General features: G+C 41.1%; 1 protein-coding gene across 1 annotated transcript in view; it reads left to right on the top strand.

Moving 5' to 3' along the window:
• CNGB3 (cyclic nucleotide gated channel subunit beta 3) overlaps window positions 1–22,039 on the top strand; it is a 188,260-nt gene that overhangs the window by 89,044 nt on the left and 77,177 nt on the right. The window contains exons 4-8 of the mRNA XM_005888278.1: window positions 5,702–5,847; window positions 6,871–6,999; window positions 7,795–8,003; window positions 15,620–15,670; window positions 20,939–21,025. Of these exons, the coding sequence (XP_005888340.1) occupies window positions 5,702–5,847; window positions 6,871–6,999; window positions 7,795–8,003; window positions 15,620–15,670; window positions 20,939–21,025 (622 nt within the window). The remainder of the gene's footprint in view (window positions 1–5,701; window positions 5,848–6,870; window positions 7,000–7,794; window positions 8,004–15,619; window positions 15,671–20,938; window positions 21,026–22,039) is intronic.

Below are 22,039 nucleotides of genomic sequence, written 5' to 3'. Positions count from 1 at the left end.
ATGATACTATCAAAAACAAACATAGCTTCAAAAATCCCAGATACACTAGATCATCAAGATCTTGTTGTAAGAGTTATATTCCTGAATGCTTCCTGAGTGTCCCAAGCAAGGTCCTATCACACAAAGTCCTACAAACACCATGAATTGAACACACACACATATACTTATAGACACAATTCATCTTTTCATATACCCACTACAAACAAGCATCTCTTTCTGAATTCAAATTTTTATTAATGTTTTCATAAATCTAGTCTCCTGTAATAGTAATCTTTGTGAATTTAGCCTCTTGCAATAAAAACTGAGAAATTAGTCTTGATTCTTTATTTGGGTTTATCCAAAAGATCCAGAAAGTTCAAATTCTTTGATTTCTGCCACTACAATACTTCTTTAGTCCATTTTCCCTTCATCAATTCTAACCTAACCTATTAGCTTCCTTCCTTGCCTGTATGCATTTACACTGCTCCTCTTCAATCCTCCCGTTATTGCTACCTTTCCAAAACGTCTATCAGCTCATACACCTCATTTGCGTAATATTCTCCATTGGTTCCCATTAACCTAGAGGTCAGTGTTTAAACCCGTAAGCAGATTAAACAGGAACCATCATAACCTGACCCCACTCACCTTTTCAGACCTAACCACTACCTCTCCTGCCACCCCACCACCTGGCCCCTTACATGTACACATTGCCTTCCAGTCACACCAAAACACTTGTTCAACGTATCATATTTATTTCACATTTTTTAACATGTTGTTCTCAAGGCCAGGAGGGGCCTCATTTCATTTTTCTGTCAAAGACATTCTAACCCTTCCAGACTTGTGATGCTCTCCCTATGGGGCCACTCTGATCCCCAGGCCAAGTTCAGTGTGAGCATAGCATTCTCTATGTATGTTTATTACTTCTAATTAGCTACTTATTTACATCCTTGCTTCCCCCATTAAACTGTGAACATCCAAAGGGCTAGTGTCTGTTCAACATATCTTTCTATTTCCAGTACGAAAAGTAGAAACTCAATAACTGTTTGATGAATGAATAAGCTTCTAGGCATACTAAGATTTTAAGCAGAAATTTATGACATGATATAAATGGCAACAAGTTTTCATCAGAAAATAAAAATTTTTTCTTGGTTTTGTGGACTGAATGCCCTCCTATTTCTATATCGTATACCAGATTTTCTTCCACTGCTTCTCCATCCTTGAACGGTTTATAAAGGTCTTAATGGGACACAGACACTCCTGAAGAATCTTGATGCTGAAGCAGGACTTTAGACATTTGAAAGAGGTGCAAATTATACTATGATAATTGTAAGGGGAGAAAGACATCAATGGTTAGGGAATTTGTAAACAGTTAGATATGATTTATTTGTGGACCTGGTGGAAAATGGATATTAGTGGAGAGGGGCTCATGTTAGAGTCCTCTTTAAATAGAATGCACAGGTTACCCAGTTCCACTGTGAACCCCATGGGTTCCCATTTGGAAGGGAGACAGAAAAGGCAGATATGGATGTGAGAAGGTGAGAATGGCTGGAACTTATGTGGGTCTATGTAGACCCAGTGTTAGACTCAGGAGGGTCAAGAGTGAGTTAGAGCTTTGAGGATAAACTATGAGGAAACTCAGATCATTATAAAATATACTAGTTTATAAAGTAAGTCCACTCCATACAAGCCTTCAAGCCGCACAGTTTCAAAGATGCACACATGCGTTCACACGCCAGTAGTGTAAGCTATTTGCACGTCTGACGTACATTGTCACGTGCATGCATCCTCCAGGGGCGGTTGTACTTTTGTGCGATTTATTGTGCAGCACTGTGTACCACACAGTGTACAGTGTCTTCATTTCAAGCCCAAGGTGTCCAGAAGCAAGTGTAAGAGCAGCGGTGATATAGCTGTAACTGCTGAGAAGTGCCAAGCAGGAACAATGGAAACAAAAAGAAAATAACTGAGAGAGTAGAGTGAGGCGAAAAGATGGCAGACGCCACTTGTTCTTACAACATGAATTGTTCACCCATCAACATGGTTCTAAAGAAGAAGGATGAACTCATGGAACATGTGAAGTCTGCTGTGCTGATGGCGTCAACAATAAAATCAAAGAAGCAAGGAAGAGTGATGGAGGAGGTGGAGAAACTTCTCGGCGTGTAGATGCAGGATCAGGATCAGTGTCGAGCCCCACTCAGCTTAATGCTGCCTCAAGAGAGAGCTGAAAGCCTTTATGAAGACTTGAAGAAGAAACGTGATGAAGAATCAGATGGCACACATTTTAATGCCAGCCGTGTATGATTTCATCAGTTCAAGGCTAGAGCCAACCTTTACAATGTTAAAGTAAGTGGCAAGGCAACAAATGCAGATACGGTAGCTGGAAATTTCCTGAAATGTTTTGAGAAATTATTTATGAAGGCACATATTTGTCCCATCGGGATGTTAATGTGAATGAGACAGGACTGTACTAAAGAGGGTGCCAGACCGAAGTTGCATCAGTAAGGAGGAAAAGTGATGTCGGGCTATGAAGCAGCAAAGGACAGGCTAACTCTTGTTTGGTGGCAATGCTTCTGGTGATATGAAGCTGAAATCTCTCTTAATCATTCTAAGAATTCAAGAGTGTTGGTGTCCTTTAATGGACCAGGACCCGGCGGTCCGGAGGTGACCATAACAAAAATGAAAGAGAGAAAGAGGCTGATACTCCCTGGTTTACGCAGAGAACCAATAACGTCCTTGACATAAGACTCGAGTCTCTCACGAAGGCACCGGGTGCCCTCTCGAGGTGGGGGAGAAGGCACGGGCACCTTCTCAAGAGAGTCTTAGAAGCCTGGGCAGGAGAGTGAGCTAGACGGGTTTCTGCCTTCCAGAGAATTAGCCGAGGAGAGAGAAAGACAGAAAGAAAGAAAGAAAGACACGGGGACCCAAGCTCTAATGGCGCAAAGGTGCCTAATTAGCAGAAATGCAGGCTTATATATCTTTAGTAAGATGATTACTCAGCTATTTCACAGGATGAAATTTTATCAATAGCCACAGTATGGATAGTCTAATACATACAAGGTCACTGACGCTGAAAAGAGTCACTGCATGTCTCATCCCATGACCTCAGTCCTGAGAACTGCATGCAGCTTTACTCATTCTTGGAATAGGAACTGATAAGGAACAGAGAATCCTTGAGAAACAGACAGCAGCACGCAGGACTCCTCCTGTTAAATGTCCCTGACAATCCCCCTTATTTATTATATTTGTGAAAAGGGTCTTGATTAATTGAGTTTGTCGTAAAGAGAATGTTTACTAAAGGAGATTCAGGCCTGTCTCACACAATGACCTCAGTTCCTGGGAGCAGCCTGCTGTTCCGCTTAAAAAGAAACAAAGGACTTGTGAGAAACAGCACGTAGGAATCCTGTTAAACACTCCCTAACACAAGAGCCTTTATAAACATAGCCATGGACTCTTCCTATTGTGTGGGAGAGTACTGTAACCCCAAAGCTTGAGTCTCACAGGCAATTTTCCAGAACTGGTTTTTTCCACCACTTTATCCTGGACGTGGAGAAATATTGCTCAGAGAAGGACATCCCATTCAACATGCTTTTGCTGCTTGACAATGCTTGGGTCACCACCACCAACCCCCAATTCATGGACAACTTTCATCCTAGGATCAACGTAGTACCTAGGTCATTCATCCAACCTATGGGCCAGGGAATTATAGTGACTTTCAAGAAATATTATTTACATCACACTTTGTCAGGCAGTGAAGACAAGGAATGAATCGGGAAAACCTTGTGACAACATTGGAAGGACCATAAAACTACAGGGCTTCTCTGGTGGCTCAGACAGTAAAGAATCCACATGCAATGCAGGAGACCTGGGTTTGATCCCCAGGTTGGGAAGACTCCCTAGAGGAGGGCATGGCAACCCACTCCAGTATTCTGGTCTACAAGACCATGAAAACACTGATTATGCTTGGCACGAGGTTACAGCTGTCACCAAGAATGGTATTTGGGAGAACCTTTGTCTACAGTTTGTTCACAACTATCGTGGATTTAAGAAGGTGGATGAGGAGTCCAAAGAGGTCTTCAGCAACTTAATGACCTTCACTGAGAAGCTGGAGCGAGGTCTGCAAGAGGACGACTTCACTGAACACCTTGCTGTGCAATACAAGAAGCTTACTAATGAAGGCCTGATGAAATTGGAGGCTCAGAGAAAGAACAAAAAGAAATAAGAGTAGAACTCGTTTTTATGCAGGGGACTTACTGTATGCTTTATTTTGTATGTCTTCTTAGAAGGGAAGTTTATTAAAGCATGCTAGATCTATTAGTTTTCTACTATAGCTTAACACATTATGGCAATTCTGGAGACTTAAAACAGCAACCAGTTACTAGCTCACATTTCCACAGCTCAGAAGGTCGGGTGGGCTTGGCTGGGTTCTCTGCTTTAGGCACAACACAGTTGAAATTAAGGTACCAGCCAGGCCTGGCTGGGGTCTTATCTGGAGGCACCAAAGAAGAATCCACTTCTAAGCTTATTCAATTATTGGTAGGATGCAGTTTCTTACAGTTGTAGGACTGAAGTCCTTGCTTCCTTTTTATCTGCTAGCCAGGGATCACTCTCAGCTCCCAGAGGCTTCATGCAATTCTTATCAGGGGACTCCTTTCTCCTTCAAAGCCAAAAATGGAGAAATTCCCCGTGTGCTTCAAATCTCTGACTTTCTGTTCTGTCACCAGTTGGAGAAACTGTCTGCTTTTAAAGGACTCATTTGATTACATCAGACACATCGCTATAATTTCCTTATCTTAAAGTCAGCTGAGCCACATAACACAACCAATTATGGAAGTAAACTCCACCATATTCATTGTCCCTGGGATTACCTAGGACATGCAAGCCATGGAGACATCTTAGAACTCTGCCTACCCACTCCATTACTCTTGCCTGGAAAACCCCATGAGCAGAGGAGCCTGGTGGGCTGCAGTCCGTGGGGTCGCGAAGAGTCGGACACAACTGAACGACTTCACTTTCACTTTTCACCTTCATGCATTGGAGAAGGAAATGGCAACCCACTACAGTGTTCTTGCCTGGAGAATCCCAGGGACAGGGGAGCCTGGTGGGCTGCCGTCTATGGGGTCGCACAGAGTCGGACACGACTGAAGCGACTTAGCCGCAGCAGCAGCAACCATATCAACTATAGCATTTTTTCTTCTCATGATACCATCTAATGACGGAATCACAGAATCCGTTCAGTTCAGTCACTCAGTCGTGTCTGACTCTTTATGACCCTCTGGACTGCATCACAGAATAGTCATTTGCTATTTTTGGATTCTGGTTTTTCAGTGGGAAATCTGTATTGCACAGAGCACCCTATCCATTAAATTTTATTCTTGAGTTGTTCTACTCAGTTGTAGAAGGAGAAGCTAGTACATTATCTTGGGTTTTGGGGAAGAGGAAGAAACTTAATGCCTCCCCTGTAGTATCTCCTTAGGTTTATGGGGAAGAGGAAGAAACTTAATCCCTCCCCTGTATGTATCTCCTTGGGTTTTGGGGAAGAGGAAGAAACTTAATGCCTCCCCTGTGGTATCTCCTTAGGTTTATGGGGAAGAGGAAGAAACTTAATCCCTCCCCGTATGTATCTCCTTAGGTTTATGGGGAAGAGGAAGAAACTTAATCCCTCCCCGTATGTATCTCCTTATAGATCTGACTCTGTCACCTTTTTTTTCCCATTTCATCCAAAAAGCAAACCACCTGTAGCCCCTGTTATTAACGAGTACGCGGATGCCCAGCTGCACAGCCTGGTGAGAAGACTGCGCCAAAGAACAGATTTCTACAAAAGGAAGTTAGTGCAAGGTGATATGTCCTCACCTGAGAGCAGTCCCCAAACTGGTGAGTGGTGTTACCTCAAAGTTCTGGGACGAAGGGGATGAGTGGGTATGTATCAGTATTTTGCAAATGGTTTCACTTGGGCTTCCCCAAAAGCAGTTTCCCCAAGACAATGACTTAGCTAGGAATATTTTATATTGAGGGTGGTGCAGGAGGTGAGACAGCAAGAGAGACGGGGAAGGGAGTTAAGACAATGAAGGTGTGCTAATGGCAGGGCCACTGGGGCCTGATTCAGCTGAACATCTGTGTGGACGACACATAAGAATCATCCTGGAGGAACACGAAGCCGGGAGATCAGTCCACCAACTCCTGCCCTTCGTCGGCTGAGGTCTGCTGCTGGGGTAAGCTGCTAAAGCGTTGTGCTGTGCCTAGTCACTCAGCCTGCCTGGCTCTTTGTGACCCTCTGGACTCTAGCCCACCAGGCTCCTCTGTCCGTGGGATTTCCAGGCAAGAACACTGGAGAGGGTTGCTGTTTCCTAATACTCCAGCACTTTAAGCAAGCCAGCTGGGAGACAATGCCCTGGCAGGGAGATGAACTATTATATAATAGTTTCTTTTTAAAGGGAAAGGTCTAAAATATAGTCATCATAGCTTTATAAAGATATACCAAAAAGAATGTTTTGAGCTTTACTTACCCATACTGGAAGGACATGAATAAAGCTAAAGAAGCCCAAAACTAGAACCCGTGGAATGGTGTATATTTGTAAAGTTTCTGTTCAATGTCAATCCAAAGTACTAACTACTTATGCTCCAAAATATGTGGAAATGAGGCTTGTATTTAAAATATCCTATTTGCAACACCTTTAGGTCATTTAAGTTAAACTTTAAATCTGCTACTTCTTTCCAAATTTCAATGTTTTCGTTACTTAGGTATTTTCACACACAACAATATTGTAAATGTCATAAAACGCCTCATCTGCCTGCGTGAAGGAAGATTACAAAATGTTTTCATTCCAATCTAAACTTTTTCCTCCCTAAGCTAACTTAACCTCTTAAAAAGCTTCTCATCTTTTTTCTCCTATAAAGCAAAGCCCACAGCTGTGTCATCAACCCAAGAAAGTAGTGCTAAGCTAAAAGAAGAGCATTCCCAGAAGGCACCCCTGACCGAGTACCTAAAGCGACTCAGACTTCCAAAAAGCATAGATTCCTACACAGGTACCGTCAAGGAGTGGACTGTCTCAGTGGGAGGGCTGGCTATTCCCAAGAACCCCTGAAACGCAAGCTCACAGATAGCTTCCATGTTCTCTAGCCAGTATTCTGAGCCTGTCTAGAAACCAGTATTTAAACTTATGGTCTGCAGTGGATCATTTGCCGCTTTCTAGTGAAAAGAAGATATAAAAATATTCCTGTCTGTTTTTAAACAGTCCAAAGCGGGTCCAGTCCCTAATAATCTTTGAAAAGAAGCATTCAGCAATATGTTCATTGAACATTCTCCCCACCAAAAAAAAAAAAAAAATCCTTATAAAATATGTCTTCTTCCATGGGTTCACATTGTGCATTTAATTGGACAAGTCCCATCCCCAGCCTCCCCCCTGGTGAGCAAGATGTAGGCCCTGGTTCACAAGCCCTGACCCTGCAGCTTCCTTAAGGACCCGCTGGAGGGTCCTGCTGCAGTTCCAGACACAGTGAGGCCTTCGACTTTTCCTCGGGTTCTCCTCCCCTGATGCTAATCATGCAGTTACTCCGGCAGAGAGACACAGTGGCTACTACTCTAGGAAACAGGAAGGACGCCCTCCAAAGTTAGGAAAGCTGCTAAGATCATCTAACATCCCTCTTAAAGCCCGGCGCCTCGGCTCTAGTGGCAGAACCTCGTGATTGTTGTAAATAGAGCCTTGTACACAAATCCCTTATCTCCAGAGGGGAGTGCCCCAACTTGACCAAACTAAGCAACAGAATTATTTTAATGTTCTGTACCTGCCATGTGGGTTGCTCCTGTCACTTTTTTCCCAGATCGATTCTATCTCCTGTGGCTCTCACTTGTCACCATCGCCTTTAACTGGAACTGCTGGTTTATACCCCTGCGAGTGGTCTTCCCGTACCAGACACCACACAACACACACTACTGGCTTATTACAGACCTCATATGCGATACCATCTACCTCTTCGATCTGCTATTAATCCAGCCCAGGCTCCAGTTTATGAGAGGAGGAGATATAATAGTAAGTAGGGGCTCGGGAGAAGCAGAAACTGACAAAGGAATATCAAAGACTGAACTACAAAAAAACAATTAATGTTTGCTTGTTGTTAATTTAACGTCTGAGGGACTGCATGAGTGGGTCTTTAACCACTGGAACCATCAGTTTAGTAACGACCATAACAAAACAACCGCTGAGCTCTCCCCTGTGTGCTGGGGACCATGCATCTCCCTGTGCTCTAGTTTCCTCATTTTAAAAATAGCAACAGTAGTACCTTCATAATATTGATGGGGAGACTGGATGAATTGATGCCCGTAGGGCGCCTGCAACTGTGTCTGCTGCCTGTCTTCTTTCCGCACTTCACTTTCCAGACTCATCACACCTCATTCCTCAGCATCAAGCGCCCTGTTTGATCCACCTGAGAAAGAGCATTCTCACCCTCATCTTCAACTGGATTTATTCTTACTGTTGAGGGAATTTCACAGTTAATCCAATCAATCTAAGGCAGAAAGAAAAGAATAAGTTTTCACAAGTACACACCCAAATCTCTTACACTCCCCTGCCCCCCAGGGCCCTCCCCAGCTCACTAAAAGGATGCTTCCTTTCCAACGCACGTGCCCTGTGATATCTTCGTCACAGTTCTGGGGAGCGCTGCACAGAAACAGACCCTCCAGGGCCACCCTGGGGTGAGCACAGCAACCGAGTGCATGGCACCCTAGGCTCGTACATGTTTTTGAAGATAAGAGGTAGGTTCCTTGATTTCCTGAATATTTTCTTTTAAATCCTTAGATGATTTTAAGTTATCAAAAAGCTGAAAGGAGTAGTTTTGCTTTTGTTTTGTCTTTTTTTTTCCTTTAAAAATACCATTTGATAGGGAGTGCCTTCTAATCAAAACCACAATGAGGTACCATTTCACGCCAGTCAGAATGGCTGCGATCCAAAAGTCTACAAGCAATAAATGCTGGAGAAAGTGTGGAGAAAAGGGAACCCTCTTACACTGTTGGTGGGAATGCAAACTAGTACAGCCATTATGGAGAACAGTGTGGAGATTCCTTAAAAAACTGGAAATAGAACTGCCTTATGATCCAGCAATCCCACTGCTGGGCATACACACTGAGGAAACCAGAAGGGAAAGAGACACGTGTACCCCAATGTTCATCGCAGCACTGTTTATAATAGCCAGGACATGGAAGCAACCTAGATGTCCATCAGCAGACGAATGGATAAGAAAGCTGTGATACATATACACAATGGAGTATTACTCAGCCATTAAAAAGAATACATTTGAATCAGTTCTAATGAGGTGGATGAAACTGGAGCCTATTATACAGAGTGAAGTAAGCCAGAAAGAAAAACACCAATACAGTATACTAACGCATATATATGGAATTTAGAAAGATGGTAATGATAACCCTGTATGTGAGACAGCAAAAGAGACCCAGATGTATAGAACAGTCTTTTGGACTCTGTGGGAGAGGGAGAGGGTGAGGGTGGGATGATTTGGGAGAATGGCATTGAAACATGCATAATATCATATAACAAACAAATCGCCAGTCCAGGTTTGATGCAGGATACAGGATGCTCGGGGCTGGTGCACTGGGATGTCCCAGAGGGATGGTATGGGGAGGGAGGTGAGAGTGGGGATCAGTATGGGGAGCACGTGTACACCTGTGGTGGATTCATGTTGATGTATGGCAAAACCAATACAGTATTGTAAAGTAATTAATCTCCAATTAAAGTAAATACATTTAATTTTTAAAAAAGAAATCTTTCCTAGGAAGAATTCTAAAGGCCAGAGCTAAAGTTATTGCAACAATCTATTCAAACCATTCCTTGTGCAGACTTCAGAGCACCAGTTAAGTCGGCACTCCTCTAAGCACACTGGCAGGTTGACGAACGGTGATGACGGCACACAAATAAGAAGGAAACACCACGCAAGAAAATGAGCGCTAATTTCAACCTCCATTAGATGCACAAGAAGGGGAGAAAAATCAATGTTTGACAAATGGAAAATGACAAAATCAGCAAGGAGAAACTTTATTTTCAATTTTCGAAGACATCTTTGCACATAATGGAGTGTTAAAACCAAGAAAAATAACCAATAAAAATACACTCAATGGGCTCCATTTAAAACTCATTATCACAAGCCACAAATATAGAGCAGGATCTAATTGCTTCGTTTGTTCAAATGAAGTTTAATGGTTTCTTTAACTCAGAGTAGGTAGTTTTAGACTTTAAAACTTTGATTACATGTCGCTAAGAGGACGATCCGGAGAAGGCGCTGGCGACCCACTCCAGTACTCTTGCCTGGAAACTCCCATGGACGGAGGAACCTGGTGGGCTGCAGTCCATGGGGTCGCTGAAAGTCGGACACGACTGAGCAACGTCACTTTCACTTTTCACTTTCATGCATTGGAGAAGGAAATGGCAACCCACTCCAGTATTCTTGCCTGGAGAATCCCAGGGATGGGGAAGCCTGGTGGGCTGCCGTCTATTGGGTCACATAGAGTCGGACACGACTGACATGACTTAGCAGTAGCTGCAACAAGAGGACGATCCAAGTCGAGTAGCCAACCTGAGAGTCTCACTGCAGTTGAGCTATTCATGTGACCTTTATGTTACACCTCCAAGTTATTCATTCATTCAACAAACATTTATTACATACCTACAGTTACCAGATATTCCAGGCAGAGTACAGAAATATTAATTCCTGAAAGGCTTGAGGGAAAATAGATACCAGATTGAGTGCTGGAGGCCACAATAGAGGGAATGGTGAGTGTTTACAAGTTTTCCATAGTATTTATGTGCAATATCTTTCTTCTGAAAATGGTGCTCCATAGAGAGCAGAATTTTGATTCAAGGACCAGAAAAAAAAAATCTCTTTTAAAAATTTAGGAAAAAAAAAAAAAAAAGATGACAGCCCACCCCGACTGGGCAACCTAACCAACAAGCAACCAACTTGTTGGCATAGAAAAAAAAAAAAAAATCTCATTTAAAATGTCCTTCATTGACAGCAGGAGTAGAGCTGGCAATGACCGTCTGGGTTATTTAGATGAGATTTGCACTCACAACACTTTGCTGAGCCTGCCAATCACAAGGATCCATGGAAACCCTCAGCACCTTCTGTGAAAGAGGTGAAAGCGTTAGTCTCTCAGTCATGCCTGACTCTGTGACCCACGGACCATAGTCCACCAGCCTCCTCTGTCCGTGGAATTCTCCAGGCAAGAATAGCCATTTCTTTCTCCAGGGCATCTTCCCAACCCAGGGATCGAACCCAGGTCTCCTGAATTGCAGACAGATTCTTTACTTCCGAGCCACCAAGGAAGCCCTTCTAGTGACCACGTCTATCAGGCCTGCCCTTAGAGTCAACTGCCTTTGGTGATTTAGTTCCTATTTATAAACTGATCTGAAGAAAATTAACCACTCTCTTCTCTTTGCTCTGCAGATTTTGCTCATACTTCTGTTATTTACTTGGTATATAACCATTAAGCTCACTATGATGTAGTAGAAATAAATAGTAATAGACTAGGATCAAGTTTCACCTCTGAAATTAACTTAGAATAATACTTGAAGAAAATAAATTCACCCTTTCATTGTGTACTATCTTTGTCATCCATAAAACAGAACTATTACACCCACCTCATAAACTTATTGTGAAGATTAAATAAGACAACGTGAATACCTAGCCATGGTCTGGCTTCTAGAAGGTGTGCAGTAAAGTGCTGACTGAATCAAATGATGAATGTCCACACACTAACTTCCTTTCATCTCCTGTTTGTATATGTGGTCTCCTTTCTTACCTGATAAGTCTCCTGAGAGTAGGGACAGCATTCAATTAATTTCCCTATTTACCTTAGGAAATCAGAGGATATATTCCAGATATATTTGAAGGAGTGCGTGAATGGCAGTCTTAGCTCAAGGATCTTTTTTTTCTCTTGAATAACTATTTAATCTACATTGTAGTTATTTTGTGGGCTTCCCTAATAGCTCAGATCGTAAAGAATCCATCTACAACACAGGAGAACTGGGTTTGATTCCTGGGTTGGTAAGATTCCCTGGAGGAGGGCATGGCAACTCACCCCAGTGTTCTTGCCTGGAGAATCCCATGGACAGAGGAGCCTGGTGGGTTACAGTCCATGGGGTTGCAAAGAGTCAGACACGACTAAGTGACTAGCACTTTCACTTTTCACATTTTAAAAAATAAGTGCTTAATTGTCCTCAGTTAGCAAACTGATCTTCAGAAGGCTAACGACGCCAAATATATTTAATGTGCCAAGAAGAGAGGTTTTAGAAACCCCAGACGGCATTTTCATATAATCTAGCAAGTTTTCAGAGAAGGCAATGGCACCCCACTCCAGTACTCCTGCCTGGAAAATCCCATGGATAGAGGAGCCTGGAAGGCTGCAGTCCATGGGGTCGCTGAGGGTCGGACACGACTGAGCAACTTCACTTTGACTTTTCACTTTCATGCATTGGAGAAGGAAATGGCAACCCACTCCAGTGTTCTTGCCTGGAAAATCCCAGGGACGGGGAAGCCTGGTGGGCTGCCGTCTATGGGGTCGCACAGAGTCGGACATGACTGAAGTGACTTAGCGGTAGCAGCAGTAGCAGCAAGTTTTAGCACACTTCCATTTATTCCATCATAGGATCAGAGACAACTCTGAAAGCAAAGGTATGAATATGCTAAGAAAATTCTTCCAGAGTTGAAGGATATGGTTACACTTTAACATAACTTCTTAGCACTTGAAATGTCTGCTTGTTCCATATAAGCTTTAAAGCAACTGACTCATCTTACTCAAGCTTGGTACTTGATTCAACATAAACTTATATATACATATCTGTGTCTACCTGTGGCTCAGGATGCCATTTTGTTTCAGAGAAAACAATTGTTAAATAAGTTTGTCGTTTATTTTCTAATACACTTCTGTAAAATTTGATAAGTAAAATGAGGTGGTGGGACAGGAATTGGAAAGTTAGCTAACCGATTTTCAACACTGTTCAAGAGCAGCTTAAAACTTCTGAACATGGACAGCCTGGATAATAATGTTAGAGGATGCTGCTTCCATGTGTCCAAGTTATAATACTTTGGTTGAATAATTAATAATACACAGTTTCTTCCTACCTATAGCTAAAATCGACAAATATAAACTCAATAGTAGTAGTAATAGTAGTCACTCAGTCATGTCCGACTCTTTGCAACCCATGGACTGTAGCCCGCCAGGCTCCTCTGTCTGTGGGATTTCCCAGGCAAGAATACTGGAGTGGGCTGCCATGCCCTTCTGCAGGGGATCTTCTCAACCCAGGGATCAAACCCACGTTTCTTGAGTCTCTTGCAATGACAGGCAGATTCTCTACCACTAAGACCATCTGGGAGCCCCATCAGTCCAACATTAGCATTAACTCCTTTAGGTCTGAATATGAATGAATGTCTTTCTATTACTCTACCTCTTATCACACATTCAGTGCTCATCCATTATGTGTTAGACATTGTGTTAGGAGCTGAGAAATGGAGGACAAAGATATGGTCCTTATCTTTTTAAGTAGCTCAGAGGATGAAAGAGAAATAAACAAAAGAAAAACGGTGGCGTTTTGTGATGTGAGTCATGACATAGGTGAGCCCTGGGTGCTATTTGATACAGAGAAAACCATACAAAGGAGGGAACACTTGGTCCACATTCTGAAGAATGAGTTGAAATTGTCTGCACACCTTTGTTCCCCTAAGAAAAAGGAAAAAATATGTCCCAAGCTCTGGGAACAGCAAAGTCAAGGCATCACAGTAGGAAATTTGGTGATGCACTTCTAAACAGAGTGAGTATGACATGCTGCAGGAGGCGAGTGGACAGAGAGAGTAGAGCTTTGTGTACATGAAAGGGAGCAGATTTTTTTTTCCTTTAGGTCGTGTGATATCATGAATCAATAGAATTGTTAGTGATCTAGAGTGATCATCTCACTGCCACTGTAGAATTGATCAAAGAGAGCATGACTCAAGGCAAGGAAACCAAAGCCAGAGGAGAAAATAGGCTTGAGAACAGGGCTGCCCAGGTGGCATGAGTGGTAAAGAACCCACCTGCCATTGCTGGAGACCTAGGAGATGTGGGTCTGATCCCTGGGCATGAGAAAATTGTAGGAAGGAGAACCAGTAGAACTTGGTTGCTGGTTGGATGAGAGCTGAGCGAGAGGGTGTGGTGTGGGCTCATTGACTAGGGAGATGAAAACGCGAGTAGGATACTCAGCGGGAGAAGGAGTGTGGTCAGGCTTCAGGGGAAATGGAGATGATGCTGCATTCATGTTTGTTGTAGGCTAACTTTGTGATTAGCAAAACTGATAAGTGAGAAGCCAATTGCTGGACAGGTTAACAGCTCCAGAAAGTGGTATTAAATGGAGGTAGAGGTTTGGTAGCATCAACATACCTAGTGACTTTGAAACTCTGCAAGTGGATGAAATTTCCCAGGAAGTATAATTAATATGAAGAGAAAAGAGAAGAAGGCTGAAACCTGGGAAATATTGACTTTTAAATGGTTAGTCAAAGAATGCAAGTGGGACACTGAAAATTTGAAACTGAAGAAGTAAATTCTGTATGGACAAGACAAAATACGCTCCATATTCCTTTACTGACATTTAATAGGATTTAAATATGGCCACTCTTATTTTGTTTTGCTTAATAAAGACCCATATTTTGAATTACACACTTGCACATACATGGAAGTATATTGTATAATTATTGAGAAGGAGAAACTCAGCCTAATACAACTTCATCTGTATAAACTTTGTTAAACAGGCTGCAGTTTTGAAATGAAGCAGTTTTTTTCAACTTCTTCAGTTGAAACTGAGGAAGTAAAGAATGGCATTACAGATTCTTGGGAAAAAGAAAGTTTAAAATTGTCCCCAAAAAGTCAACTGCTTCAAAAGTTTTCTTCATCTCTTTGTTCCTTTACCTGTTCATCCACTCAAATATTTATTGAGCTTTTAATATTTATAGTCACTAGTTATACACAGTTGCTAAACAAAATCAACCCTGTCCAGAAATACATTATCATTCACAGAGTAGACCGATTTTAAATAAATGGGAACGAAAGGTATGTGTGATTTCAAAACACAGTGAATGCCATAAAAGAAAAGTGAAAGTGAAAGTCGCTAAGTCCTGTCCGACTCTTTGTGACCCCAGGGACTGTGTCCATGGAATTCTCCAGGCCAGAATACTGGAGTGCGTAGCCTTTCCCTTCTCCATCCGCAGGGAAGCCCCACCATAAAAGAATGATAGTGTTATAAAGGACCCCCTGGGTGTGCTCATTAGGAGCTCATTGGTGGCTTTCAAAACTGTAGCCTTGGTGAAATTGAAGAAGTAAGCAAAAGTCAAATCACCATCAAATTACCGTTTATTGAGGAATAAATATGAGGGAAGGGCATAGAACAAAACAAGGTAGGCAACTCTCTAAGAAGCTTGAGTGTGACAAATAATTAGAAAAAATACAAAAAGAAAACAAAGCCAAGGAAGGTTTATTGATTTAAGGTATGTAAAGAGGAAGCATATTTATAGGCTGAAATTGGAAGGGCCTAATAGAAAGAGTTATAAATATTTTTAAGTGAGAATATATTTAATGAAATTGCATAAAATTAATATGAATTATAATGTATTTCAGGTGGATTCAAATGAACTAAAAAGACACTACAGGAATTCTACAAAATTTCAGGTAGGTGACTTACAATTCCAAAATCCAATATCATTTTGAGTTTAAGTCCATCCACAAATTTCTACCAAAAAAAACTGCCTCCTTTCAAAACTGCAGCCTGTTTAACAAAGTTTATACAGATGAAGTTGTATTAGGCTGAGTTTCTTCTTCTCAATAATTATACAATATACTTCCATGTGTGTGCAAGTGTGTAATTCAAAATACGGGTCTTTATTAAGCAAAACAAAGCAGAGTGGCCATATTTAAATCCTATTAAATGTCAGTAAAGGAATGTGGAGTGTATTTTTGTCCTGTCCATACAGAATTTTAGCCTCCAATTCATGTAGCAAGATGATGTAAAAGTCAACAAAACTGTTTCTACTCCTATTTCATTCTTGTTCATATAACATAAAATACAGTATGAAATAACTCAGGGAACTCTGCTCAATATTCTGCAATAACTTAAATGGGAAAAAGAATTTGAAAAAGAATGTACATATACATGGGCTTCTCTGGTGGCTCAGACAGTAAAGAATCTGCCTGCAATGCAGGAAGATCCTCTGAAGGAAGGAAGGAAATGGCAACCACTCCAGTATTCTTGCCTGAAGAATTCCATCGACAGAGGCTACGGTCCATGGGGTCCCAAAGAGTCAGACACAACTACACAACTAACACGTGTACATATACAAACATATACGCTGCTGCTGTTGTTCAGTCGCACAGTCATGTCCTACTCTTTGTGACCCCATGGATTGCAGCATGCCAGGCTGCGTCTCTCGAAGTTTGCCCAAGTTCATGTCCATTGTATCAGTCATGCCATCCAGCCTCTCATCTTCTGATGCCCTCTTCTCCTTCTGCCCTCAATCTTTCCCAGCATCAGGACTTTTCCAATGAGTCAGCTGCTTGCATCAGGTGACCAAAAAAACTGAAGCTTCAGTTTCAGCATCAGTCCTTCCAATGAATATTCAGGGTTAATTTCCCTTAAGATTGAGTGGTTGGATCTCCTTGCAGTTCAAGGGACTCTCAAGAGTCTTCTCCAGCACCACAGTTCAAAGGCATCAATTCTTTGGCACTCAACCTTCTCTACAGTCCAGCTCTCACAACTGCACGTGACCACTAGGAAGACCATAGCTTTGACCATATGACCTTTGTCAGCAGAGTAACGTCTTTGCTTTTCAGTATACAATATACATGTATACATCCAACACCAGGGTCTCCCTGGTGACTCAGCAGTAAACAATCTGCCAGCCAGTGCAGGAGACACAGGTTTGATCACTGGGTCAGAAAATCCCATGGAGAAGGAAATGGCAACCCATTCCAGGATTCTCACCTGGAAAATCTCATGGACAGAGCAAAATGGCAGGTCACAATCCATGGGGTCACAAAAGAGTCAGACATGACCCAGTGACTAAACAACAGCAGACATGAATATGTATAATTGAATCATTTTGCTGTACACCTGAAATTCACACAACACTGTTAATCACCTATACTCCAATACAAAATAAAAAACTTTTAAATAAGATAAAATCTCTAGAAATTGTTCAAATGGCATACAGCAAATAAAAAAGAAGCAATTATATAGATAACATGGCACCTTCTTTTTTTCAAATAATTGTATAATATTATTTTTTCACCCATATGTAGTTTTTCACCAATAATTATCTGTTGTTGTTGCTGTTCAGTCACTGTTATGTCTGACTCTGCAACCACATGGACTGCAGCACACCATGCTTATTCACTGTCTCCAGGAATTTGCTCAAATTCATGTCCATTGAGTGAGTGATGCCATCCAACCATCTCATCCTCTGCCTTCCCCTTCTCCACCTGCCTGCAATCTTTCCCAGAATCAGGGTCTTTTCCAATGAGCTGGCTCTTCGCATCATGTGGCCAAAATGCTGAAGCTTCAGATTAAGCAACAATCCTTCCAATGAATATTCAGTGCTGGTTTTCCTTTAGAATGGACTGTTTGATCTCCTTGAAGTCTAAGGGACTCTCAGGAGTCTTCTCCAGCACCACAGGTAAAAAGTATCAGCTCTTTGGCACTCAGCCTTCACGGTCCAACTCTCACATCAGTACGTGACTACTAGAAAAATCATAGCTCTGACTATATGGACTTTCTTTGGCAAAGTAATGTCTCTGCTTTTTGATACACTGTCTAGGTTCGTCTTCGCTTTCCTTCCAAGAAGCAAGCGTCTTGGAGTGTCATGGCTTCAGTCACTGCAGTGATTTTGGAGCCCAAGGAAATAAAACCTGTCACTCTTTCATTCTTTCCCTTTCTACTCACCATGAAGTGATGGAGTTGGACACCATGATTTTCATTTTTTCAGTGTTGAGTTTCAAGCCAGCTTTTTCGCTCTCTTTCATCCTCATCAAGAGGCTCTTTTGTTCCTCTTCACTTTCTGCCATTAGAGTAGCATCATCTGCATATCTGAAGTCGTTGATATTTCTCCCTGCAATCTTGATTCTAACTTGTGATTCATCCACCCTGGAATTTCACATGATGGGCTTCCCTGGTGGTTCAGTGGTAAAGAATCTGCCTGTAATGCAGGAGACGCAGGTTTAATCCCTGGGACAGGAAGATCCCCTGGAGAAGAAAATGGCAACCCACTCAAGTATTCTTGCCTGGGAAATCCCATGGGCAGAGGAGCAGGCTACAGTCCATGGGGTCACAAAAGAGTCAGTCACGACTTAGCAACCAAACAAAAACACTGCATGTAAGTTAAATAAGCAGGGTGACAATATACACCTTGTTGTACTCCTTTCCCAATTTGAACTAGTCGTTTGTTCCATGCCCAGTTCTAACCATTGTTTCTTGACCCATATACACGTTTTTCAGCAGACTGTAAGGTGGTCTGATACTCCTATCACTTTAAGAATTTTCTAGTTTGCTGTGATCCACACAGCCAAAGGTTTTAACATAGTCAATGAGGCAGAAATAGATGTTTTTCTGAAACTCCCTTGCTTTCTCCATGATCCAACAAGTGCTGGCAATATGACTTCCGATTCCTCTGCCTCTTTGAATAATTATTTACAAGGTAGTTTATTATCTTTTATTGTTTATCTAACTCTGAGAATTAGGCAGAGAGTTGAGGGTGATCCAAGCTTACCCAATCTGTATGACTGAACTCCAACTTCCCATTTCAAGGACACTACAGTGGCCTCAAACTTTGTAAAATACACAGATCTAAGTTTAGGTGCCAGATTGTCCCTGTTGGCGATCTATGGTGATTGTAATTTCTTTCGATCTGTTTTCATCTCCAACTAATTTTCTATGTAAAAATTTCCCACAGACTTAGACATAGTCATAAAAGATCTAAACTGCTTTGATGAACTCTACAAAGAGAACTAACATTCTTTGTAAGTGCTACAAAGCTTATTTCAAACTCTTAATCACTTTCTTGAATTTGAATAAATGCAAATAAACTCACATATTTAATTTGGGTTTCTAAGTGTAAACTTTCACGTTTAATTGAGATCACTTCTTTTGAATTTCCTTAGCACATCCCACAGGTCATGTGTGAAGTGAAAGCCAATCAGTCGTGTCCAACTCTTTGTGACCCCATGGACTATACAGTCCATGGAATTCTCCAGGCCAGAATACTGGAGTGGGTAGCCTTTCCCTTCTCCAGGGGATCTTCCCAACCCAGGGATCAACCCAGGTCTCCGACATTGCAGCCAGATTCTTTACCAGCTGAGCTACCAGGGAAGCCCAAGAATACTGGAGTGGGTAGCCTATCCCTTCTCCAGCTGATCTCCCTGACAGAGGAATCAAACCGGGGTCTCCTGCATTGCAGGTGGACATATAATACATGTCTTATGGCATTGTGTTATACCTATTTTTGTGCTTGGTTATGCTATCATTGACTGTTAATTTCTTGTGGACAGAAACAGTATCTTAACTCCAATGTGCTTTGCAAAGTTCCTTGTACAGAGTAGAGTGTTGGTCATTAATTCGATTTTCTACAATTCAGTGAGAAATAAATCATCTCTATCTACACAAATCCATGACAATATGTTAATATCAAGCACAACTTATTGACTGTCTGCATGGAAAAGTCAAATGGGCCTTCAAGCAATTGGATGTTGAAATAGCACTAGACAAATCAGCGATTCCATGCTCCTGCTTCCTCATTTATAAGACATTATTATAGTAACTCTATGTACACCTCTCAACTTGTCAGGAGGCCCAGTATCTGTAGGATAAAATCAATAAGGTTTGATGACATTATGCATTTTTAAGCCAATACTTCTAGTAAATCATTTGTTTATGGTAACCAATCTGGTTGATTCAAACTGACAGTCCCATTTCTTTCCAATATCACTAGGCTTTGAAATTCTAGTACACAATTAATTACTTTAACTTTTCATTTCATATGTATGGCCTTACAGAAAATTCTTAACTGCTCTTAATTATCTTAAATAAATTAAATGTTTCTTTAATGTACCCTATTTTTCAAGATAACATAAAGATGAATGAAAATGAATCATTATCTTACATAAAAATTTTTATTGTTATCATTGAAATCAAGAAAGTATGCAAATATGATGCTGTCATTTCACAATTACCAAGGTAATATAAAGCCAGAATAATTTAAATACATCACATATTTAAAATATGTTTTTAGCTATAATGGTACTTTCAATACCTTCTCCCATCAGAACTGATAATTAATTGCAAATGGAACTGATTTCTTTCCTCTCATCTCTGTTAGCCTGTACAGTCTGTGACAGATATGCTCCCTGCTGTTTGTTGTTAACAATATGATCCAAAGTAGAGAGCAGTAGAAAGAACTGAAGCATCTGGATGTACCACCAACAATATAATCAGCCTGACCACTGGAGAACTGGTTGAAATATAAAAATCTATCACTACAATGAATGTCCAGTTGTTTCAAATAAAATCAATAATGAGCTTGAGCTTCAGTCCAAAAACCCCAAGTTCAAAATACTATTAAAATATATTCTAACAGTAGCAACCATGCCATCTCTGAAATACATGTGACAGCTCAACAAAATTCCAGACAAATGCAACACCTAAGCTTAGCAAGATCAGATGCATGAAGCTGACAATGAAATTCATTGGCCAGAAGCTATGAAACAGTGCTCTTGTTTTCGTGGTGTTGATCTACATTTCAGTGACACCATGCATATCTAACTGAAAACAATTTTATATTAAACAGCAAATAATTCGCAGTGACTAGTTAACTTTCACATACACTGTTATGTCCATTTATGTCCAAAACCTTATGTAATCACATCATAATTATGAGTATGTTCTTCCAACAGCTGGATATGGCATCAATAATGCCCTTTGATGTTTTCTACCTCGTCTTTGGGTTTAATCCAATATTTAGGACAAATAGGATGCTAAAGGTAAGATTACTATATTTAATTGTCTTCTTCTTCTAATAATGGAAATCTTCAAGTAATTTAAAATATCCCAATTGTTTCCAAAAAACTGTCCTCCCTTTTTCTGCCCTCATCAATGCTATAAATTTTAAAAACTGAATGAAGGGAAAACATCATTATTTCTACTGATAGAAGTCGCTTGCTCTTGGTTGTTTTGAGTCTGTACCTCATAACAGGTATTTTTAAAATAGGAATGCTTTTGTGTTTCTAAATACAGCTATAATTATGAATGAATATTTTATAAATCTATTCTTTTCCACTTGTCACTTTTTATTACATAGTCACTGAATGCTTGGAACACTGGGTTTAAAATGAGGGTGTCAGATGAGATGACCGCTAAGCTATCTTACTCATGTAAAATTCTACAATTATAGAAAAATGCAAACACTTTTGCATAACAAAAGTATTTATATAGTTAGAGCTCAAATGTTCATTGAGAGGGAACTAGTTAAATCGCAGTACCTCTATACAGTAGAAGACTTTGTAATGTAAAAATAAAGAGGGAGTTTTCTGTGAACTGGTAGAGAACAACCTCCAAGATAAAACAACAAAGTTAAGGAAAAAATGTTAGTTACAAAACAGTTTATAGAACAATGTTAAGTCTTGCAACAGAAAGAGAATATATTCTATGTTTCTGTATTATGTAAACAGTGGACAACTACCAAAAAAAAATCCAATAAAAATGGTTAACTGAGGCTGGAGAGGAAATCAGGATGCATAGGGGCAGGAATGGGGCTTCCTTTCCTAGCGGTAAAGAATCCACCTGCCAGTGCAGGAGACATAAGAGACTCGGGTTCAATCCCTGGGTCAGGAAGATCTCCTGGAAGAGGGCACAGAAGCCCACTCCAGTGTTCCTGCCTGGAGAATCTCACAGACAGAGGAGCCTGGAGGGCTGCAGTCCACAGGGCCACAAAGAGTTGAACAATACTGAAATGACTTAGCAGGCAGGCACGGGGGCAGAATAGAAGAAAAGACTTT

Source organism: Bos mutus, chromosome 14, assembly GCF_027580195.1.
Source record: "Bos mutus isolate GX-2022 chromosome 14, NWIPB_WYAK_1.1, whole genome shotgun sequence".
Lineage (NCBI taxonomy): Eukaryota > Metazoa > Chordata > Mammalia > Artiodactyla > Bovidae > Bos > Bos mutus.
The sequence above is the reverse complement of the archived record's forward strand: the minus strand, read 5'-3'. Positions and strand labels throughout refer to the sequence as shown.